General features: G+C 34.5%; 1 protein-coding gene across 1 annotated transcript; it reads left to right on the forward strand.

Annotated features, from left to right (window-relative positions):
• The first annotated feature begins 6,621 nt into the window (after window positions 1-6,621).
• LOC130469337 (uncharacterized) lies at window positions 6,622-8,512 on the forward strand. The gene is made up of 2 exons (XM_056838512.1): window positions 6,622-7,974; window positions 8,214-8,512. The coding sequence occupies exons 1-2, from the start codon at window positions 6,774-6,776 to the stop codon at window positions 8,246-8,248; spliced, it is 1,236 nt and encodes a 411-aa protein (XP_056694490.1). The 5' UTR covers window positions 6,622-6,773; the 3' UTR covers window positions 8,249-8,512.
• Window positions 8,513-8,733: the final 221 nt, after the last annotated feature.

The raw sequence follows: 8,733 nt of genomic DNA on the forward strand, positions 1-8,733 counted from the left end.
TTATTTTCTTTCTCCCATCTACTCCTTGTTTCTTGTTGTAATAAATATTATATTAATACTTTGAAGCACACTTCAAATCTATTGCAATCATATTTGTAATTTCATTAGTAATATTTCTCTATTTGCATATCAAGACTTCACATATTATAAATTTTAAATTAAGAATAATTTGAATAAAAAAATTGTTTTCTTTTTTCTTTTTTGAAGGGATAATAAATTTGTTTTATTTAGTTAATCTTTATTCAAAAATAAAGAGAAGATAATTAACATAATAAACTACTTCGTATTTGTCTATTATTATAAGAAACAAAGCATATATCCAACAACAAAGTAAATCATTGTCCTTAATGATCATTTTACCTATTAAACAGCCAACAACTAATTTACCAAATATTTTTACACGTACAAGCAAATAATTAATTCAACTAGCTAGTCAAACCAGCTAACAACTACTAAAAAACAAGGCCAATGATTTTTTGAGAAAGCTTAGTAGATTAGGGGGTATTTTCCCTTTTTTGATCAATTATTTTTTATATATTTTTTAAAAACTACGAAAAATTAACAATTTTTTTTCAAACTCTGAACCCTTTAAATTACAGGAAATTTCTAGCACCGCTACTGGCATACCATTTATTCTAAAAACAGCTAAGGTGAGGGATAACCTCGACAGGCCATGGCAATTCATTATGCCATAAAAAATCATCATAAACACCCACCTGACGTTTATTGATAGAAGTTCCTAAGTGCGTTCCATTCATAACTTCTAAGGGGTCGTTCGTGGTTACGGGTGGGAGGGATGGTGGGTTGGTGGTGGGGTGCGTTCGTGGTGGGTTTATCTGGTGGTTGAGTATGGTGAGGTCCGTGTGGGGGTGGTGTAGATGGCTAGGTGGTGGTTCAGGTGACCTTTTGGTGTTATAAGGTTGGTTAAGATTAGTTGAATGGTGATCAACGTTTTTTAGAAGTGTTGGGGGAATGGGGAATGAAAAAGTCTGGGGGTTGGGAATCAGGGTAGAAGGTTTTAAAGGTAACCCAAAAATGAAATTGGGTAAAGAAAATGGTGAAACATGCCAAACAAATAACAGCAAAGGGAATGATATGTATATATATATATTCCGGTATCTAATGGCGAAGAGAAAGAGATGGAGATGAAGATAGAAGATAGAAGATAGAAGATAGAAGATAGAAGATGAATATAAACATAAAACATATATATGCATGCAATGTATGAATAGTATACCTCCTAGGTTGGAGCTGCTTGCCATGCCGTTGCACGATCTACAAGCATCACAATATAATAAATAATAATTAAGGGCTGTTAAATAGAATATTAGGAGTAATATGCAAGACAATCGAAATGACAAGTTATCAGCTAAACCTTAAGTTTTTCTGTAGGTGATAAGCAGATAAGGTGAAGGATATGGGAGTATTGAGATGATAAGCTAGACTTCTTATTACTTGTTATTAGTCGATATGCGTATTAATCTCGAAAATAAATACCGGTTTATATAGAAGGTTGGAGGGACAATGAGGTCATTATGATGGAAAATTTATTATATATTCTCATTTTTGTTTCTTATTTTTTTTTAATGTACACAAATTTAACACAACTGTAAGGGTGTCTAATAGATATTTCACAATGGGACACCATGCAAAAAGTCGAAGAACTCCTAAGTTCCCTTATAAGTTACAAAATAGAGTTATTTAACTAAGCACATAAAAAATTATACAATAATGTATTGGTCTAGTAGTTAAAACAAGGAACATGTCTACAATTGATCTCATATTCGAATGTCCTTCCGTATTTATAATTTATAATTCCCTTATGACTCATTTGCTCGAAGAAACTAAACACTAATGAATTGTGCAGTAGCGCCCTACATACACCTAGTATACTTTGATTAAAAAAAAATTAAAAATTATAAACCCGGCATTTACCTATATATGTTGGTTATTTGCTCTAAACAGATCTTCGACTTGATCTTTCTCCATATTGAAATTTTTTAATATTAGAGACCCTCCCTTTTAGGACAAGCAATGGGTCAGGACAGCTAGCTCCGATAACATGATAAACTTACTGAGTTATAGAATTAATTAATTGTCCATATACCGACATTTATTATCTTATATTTAGAATATACTACGTACGAGTAGTAATACTAGGTAGGCTTTGTTACTATTCGTCACTTTGTAATCATGCATGTACGTTGACCCTAAACATAATGATTATTTTTGTATTGAAAGTACATTATTGATAGTCAACGACTTAAACATCTTACGGTGTAACTTAAATCAAGGGAGGTCAAGGGGAGGAGGCCGTGGAGGTCGCAGGGTGGCAGATCTATTGGGGGTCCACGGGGTGAGAGTTGAAAAACTTCATTTAATTTCTTTTATACATTAAAGTATTAAATAATACAAGTACGGAGTACTATATTTATATAATCCGTACAAAATAAATTAAAGTTTAGGAATTGAAAACCTCCACACTATTTTAGTAATATTCTTTGCTGTCGACTACTCAGCTTTTACGTAGGACGGTAAAGAGATTTGCATGCAATTTGGGATTCAATGAGATTTATTTGAAACGAAATACGTAGATGTTATATTCATCACAAAAGAACCGCAAATTCCTCGATCGATTTTATCTTGTTTACAAAGTGTTCGCTGAGAAGGATACATATATAGGGTCGTAGCCCATTTTTACATTTTAATAAACAGGTAGATCTCGCATGCAACCAACATTGTAAGATATGTTAGTCGCATGTTAGCAAACACTGAATGAGCGACTGGACTTATATTATGTTCACATGGGATATTGAGATGGAGTTCATTAAAAAGGAGGAGCACAAGTAGACCAGTCAAAAATCGATCCGACCCGAAAATCGATCCGAACCCGACCCGAAAAATACTGGATCTTGAACAGGATTTTGAGACTCGTAACCCAATTTTATCCGAACCCGAGCGGCCCGAAAAGTAATGGGTCAAGACCCGATCGAACCCGTTTTGGACCTGACCGATTGAAAATCATTGTATTTATAGTAATAAATGTGATTATGAGAAAATTTAAGTATAATAAACACGTTATTTTTACTATTGTTGTGTGTAATATGATTTTAATTTTAGTTATACGTCATTTTATGGTTGAATTTGACTAAATATAAACTTGTGTAAGAAATTTTTTTAATTTGTGCCCATATTTTGTATATTTATCACCTAAATTAATGAAAATATAATGCGCGTTTTAAAATCTCTCACCCCGTCGGGTCAACCCGAACCCGAAAATTCTGGATCTTGAACAAGCATTTGTAAACCCGAACCCGAAAATGACTTTTTACAACCCGATTCAAGTCGAACCCGAAAATAAATTTTTACAACCCGACCCGACCGACCCGTTTGACAAGTGTAAGCACAAGTGCACAACTGAACAAGAGTGAAATTAACTTGATATTAATTATTTAATTGGGATATACCTCAAAAACACAAAAGAGTTGGGATATCGTCGGCTTATGCCTTATGCAGTACAACCGCTGGTACGTACGTACCTAAGTAGACCTGTCAAAAATCGACCCGACCCGAAAATCGATCCGAACCCGACCCGAAAATACTGGGTCCTGAACAAGATTTTGTGACCCGTAACCCGATTTTATCCGAACCCGAGCAACCCGAAAAGTAATGGGTCAAAACCCGACCGAACCCGTTTTGGACCCGACCGATTGAAAATCATTGTATTTATACTAAAAAATGAGATTATGAGAAAATTTAAGCATAATAAGCACGTTATTTTTACTATTGTTGTGTGTAATATGATTTTATTTATACTTATACGTCATTTTATAGTTGAATTTGACTAAATATAAACTTGTGTAGGAAAATTTGTTAATTTCTGCTAATACTTTGTATATTTATCACCTAAATTAATGAAAATATAATGCGCGTTTTAAAATCTCTCAACCCGTTGGATCGACCCGAACCCGAAAGTTCTGGGTCTTGAACAAGCATTTGTAAACCCGAACCCGAAAATGACCGACCCGATTCAACCCGAACCCGAAAATAATTTTTTACAACCCGACCCAACCGACCCGTTTGACGGGTCTATACCTAAGTACCTTGCAACTTGCAAGATATATAGGGGTGCAAAAAAGCTGACTCAAGCCAAGTACGTTACCTTGTTTATGTTACGTTCAATTAATTTAGACGAACTCCAGCCTGAGCCCAAACTTTCAACCTGGCTCAAAAATATGTTCAAACTCGGTTCGTTTAAAAGATTTTGTCATCGTGATAGCTCGTGAATTTCTGGTTTATTAATCAAGTCGAGCCTATATATGTACGAGTTTTTTTCTTAAACGATCTTTGCGCTTTAAACCATTTGAAAACATAATTTGTATTAATATACAATAGTTTAGTTCTCGTTCGATATCACTATCAACTTTCAGTTTTTGGGTTTCAATTTTCCAAGCAAACATTTTCCCTTTGTCCCAAAAATAGACAAGGAGGTCCGCTAGTCGGAGATCTTTCCCTTCCTCGAATAAAAATCCTAAAGGCACTTCCTGTTGCACTACAACCCCAGCCTGAGTACAAATATCCTTCAAGACATCCCGAACTAAGTTATGGCAAAATTTAAGGCCAATATTATTATTATAATAATTATTATTAGTATTACTCCATCTATTATTGTTATTTATTATTATTATATATAACTTATTATTTACTATTATTTATTATTAAATTTTTAATTATAAATTACTATAATTTATTTTAACATTTATTACTCCCTGCGTTCTTGATTATAAATCCCTTTTAGAATCTTGTCACTATTTGCAATTAAAGAGAATCTTCTAATTTCTTTCCAATACGGAGTACGTATTTAAAAATATATTCATGTGAGATCTTGTTTTGTTCGTCTTAATGTATAGTTCAAATTTATATATTTGTTTAATGTACGTATTTATAGATATTTACGTTTAAATATTGAGTTGAAAGGGATGAAAAAGTCATAAAGGGATTAATATTTAAGAACGGAGAGAGTATTGTTATTTAGTAATTATTTATTTTTATTATTTATTATGTTACATAGTGGAGTATTTATTATTTGTTATTTATCATTATTTATTTCAATTATTCATTTCAATTCAGTAATATTCGGTTAAGTAAAGTTCAGTTCAGGAGATTCAGTTCAGTTTGGTTTAGTTAATTTCAGTTTAGTTCGGCTCAAAAGAACAGGGCCTTAGTCTGCATTAATTTATCTTGCATAGAGTTTTACCTTGCATAGAGTTTCTTTTTCTTTCTTATTTCAACATTTAGTAATCACAAATAATATAATACATAGTATTTTAGTATAATTAAATAACTAAATTCGATAATTTTCTCCAGTATTGTATGTTAGAGACTTATATTCTTGTTAATTTTTTTTTATATCATAAGAAGTATGTAACTTTATATTTTGTTATTTAAGTCTCCAATTTTTATTTTTTTTACGAAATTGCAAAATCAGATTGGATCCGGATATCCGAATCTTAAAAATCGTGATCCTTGTCCGACCCGTTTTTTCGCTCAAAATTTGGGACCGGGTATCCAAAAATTCAAATATTCAATCGATTATCGCATCGGAAATATGGATATCCATTTAATCGAAATTTTTTTATCACCCCCGAAGTGGATCTTTTACCAAATTGGCTACTTTGATAATTTTATTTACTAAAATAACTGTTTTAAAATTCTATTTTGCAAACTAGCTAAAATCTATTTACGCAAATGGCTATTTTGATTTTGAGACAAAAAACATTACTACGGTATAATTTTTTTTTTTTTTTACAAAGTGAACCGATTTTTTGGGTTTATTAATTTATTACTATTTAAAAAGAAAAAACTAAACCGGCTCTTTAGTTTTGTTTCAAAGTCAAAATAGTATGGAATAGATACTTTGGGAATTAAAGTTTTAAAAAAAAGAAATATATATATATATATATATATATATATATATATATATATATATATATATAATAATAAATACATATATATATATGTATATTTTCTGAATTATTAGAGTGCCACATAGGATTACTATAGGTTTCGGCCAATGAAAAATAAGAGTTTTAATTAATTTTGAATTAAAAAAATTCGAGTGCCACGTAGATTATTAATTATGTGCCACATAGATATTTTAATTATTAATATATACAACTCCATCCAAAATCAAATTAAACACTCTAATAATTAAAAAATAAATCTAAAATAAATATCATCCAAAATCAAAACACTAATCTAAAATAAAATTCAATCCAAAATCAAACATTAATCCAATATTAGAGCGCCACATAGGAAATCTAATGGTTTCAGCCAATGAAAATTAGGATTTCAAAATTATTTTTGAATTAAAAAGTCGAGTGCCACGTAGATATTTTTATTAATTAATTATAAATATTTCACATATTTAATTTCATCCAAAATAAAACACTCTAATAATTAAAAAATAAATTTAAAATGAAATTCAATTCAATTTAAAATAAAAATAACTAATCAAATTGATAGATTACGTATATAATTAGCATTGATTTAGTCATCATGTACATATTTAGTTCCTGATTCTTAGCCTTAGCATACGCATATTACGTTACTAAATATTTGTATATAAGGACTTTCCCATAATCAATAATACTCAAGGAATTCAATTCCAACATGGTATCAGTCTAGGTTTTTCATAAACACCCTCGACCTAGCCGCCTTCCTCTTCTTCCTTTCCTATCTCCTCTCTCTCCTCTCTTCACGGTGCAGCCACCATGTCTGACACCACCAAGTTTCACCCTGCTCTTTCAATCAACAACGTCAAGTCCCTCATCTCTATCACATTAGACAGCGAATGTGAATTCTACCACTCTTGGGTTACGTTGTTCATGGTACAAGCAAGGGTGCATAACCTCATGCATCACATTCTTCCTCCTACTGAAGAAAAAGATAGGGCTGTGGTTGATGCTTTGAAAACAGCCGATTCCGACCTCTATGAACGTCTTGATGCTGTGGTATTGCAGTGGATTTATGCCACCGTATCTCATGACCTCCTTCAATCCATCTTGGTCAAGGGTGATACGGCGGCCCAGGCTTGGCAGAGGCTCGAACAAGTGTTTCAAGACAACAAAGGGTCACGTGCAACTCATCTCGAAGAGGAACTCGCGGCTGTTAAACTCGAGCATTTCGCCAACGCCGAGGCATATTGCAATCATGTGCAATCTTTAGCCGACAGACTTGCGGCGGTGGATGCTCCGGTGGCCAACAGCCGCCTTGTCTTACGTCTCATTGGTGGGCTACCAGAGGCATACTCGGGTACGGTAGATTATGTCCAGAATCAAGACCCTCTGCCTCCCTTCGCTCGTGTTCGTTCCCGCATCAAATTAGCAGAGCGTACCATGAAACACCGAGCAGCCAGGGAATCCAGTGGTTCTGCCCTCTTAGCTTCTACTGGCGGCAGCACTTCAAGTGGTAATTCTGGCCCTACAAATTCCTATTCTTCTAATAATTATGGCAGATACAATAATAATAACAAAAATAAGAAGAAAAACTATGGAAAAGGGGGAGGGCAGAATCGCAACAACCACAACAACTACCGCGGAGGCGGCGGTAGTGGCGGTGGTGGCAATGGCGGCCAGCCTACCACCGGCGGCAACCAGCAACAGTGGCAGTGGCAGTCACGTCCACCTGCTCCAGTACAATATATGTGGCCTTGGCATCAATGGGTCACACCACCTTGCCCATTTCCTACAGCCCAATGGCAGCCTAATCCTGCAAGGCCAAATTCTCAACCTGGGCTTCTTGGAGCAAGGCCACAGCAGCAGGCCTATTCCACTAGCACCTGCCCAGCTCCATCCACAGTGGGCTACACGCCTACAGACATTGAAGCGGCAATGCATACTCTTGGTCTTACTCCTCCGGATGGAAATTGGTATATGGATACCGGAGCTACCTCTCATATGACTTCGGACCAAGGTACTCTCTCCTCTTATTTTAATTCGAGCAATAATAATCATCGCATTGTTGTTGGTAATGGGCACTTAATTCCAATTCACGGTTATGGAAGCACCACATTCTCCCCCCCGAACCCCCCTCTCACTTTGAAAAATGTGTTGCATGCCCCCAAACTCATTAAAAACCTCATATCAGTCCGAAAATTTACCACTGACAACTTGGTTTCTGTTGAGTTTGACCCTATTGGTTTTTGTGTGAAGGATTTACGGACGGGGAACAAAATCATGAGATGTGATAGCATTGGGGATCTTTATCCACTCTCATCCATCAACCGGGCCGCACCTCCATCCTCTCATTCTGCTTTAACTGCTTTTTCTCCAAACTTATGGCATAGTCGCCTAGGGCATCCGGGAGCAAGTGTTTTACGCTCTCTTCATAGCAAGCATTTTATTGATTGTAATAATAAAACGAAACAATCTTTTTGTTCGTCTTGTCCTTTGGGAAAACAAATTAAATTACCTTTTTATGATTCAATGTCATCCACTGCTTTTCCGTTTGATATAGTGCATAGTGATCTTTGGACATCGCCCGTGGCTAGCTCTAATGGGCATCGTTACTATGTGTTGTTTCTTGATGATTTTAGTAAATTTTTGTGGACTTTTCCCATTTCTAAAAAGTCACAGGTTTACTCTATTTTCACCATTTTCCATGCCTTTGTTCAAACCCAATTTGAAAGGCCCATCAAAAACTTGCAATGTGATAATGGAAAAGAATTTGATA

The sequence above is a fragment of the Spinacia oleracea genome, chromosome 3 (genome assembly GCF_020520425.1).
Source record: "Spinacia oleracea cultivar Varoflay chromosome 3, BTI_SOV_V1, whole genome shotgun sequence".
NCBI classification, from domain to species: Eukaryota; Viridiplantae; Streptophyta; class Magnoliopsida; order Caryophyllales; family Amaranthaceae; genus Spinacia; species Spinacia oleracea.

Bases quoted from the DNA above. Each gene is read 5' to 3' on its own strand.
- LOC130469337 (XM_056838512.1), top strand. From the start codon at position 6,774: ATGTCTGACACCACCAAGTTTCACCCTGCTCTTTCAATCAACAACGTC. The intron at 7,975-8,213 runs GTACTCTCTCCT...TTTTGTGTGAAG, and splicing joins TCATATGACTTCGGACCAAG to GATTTACGGACGGGGAACAA.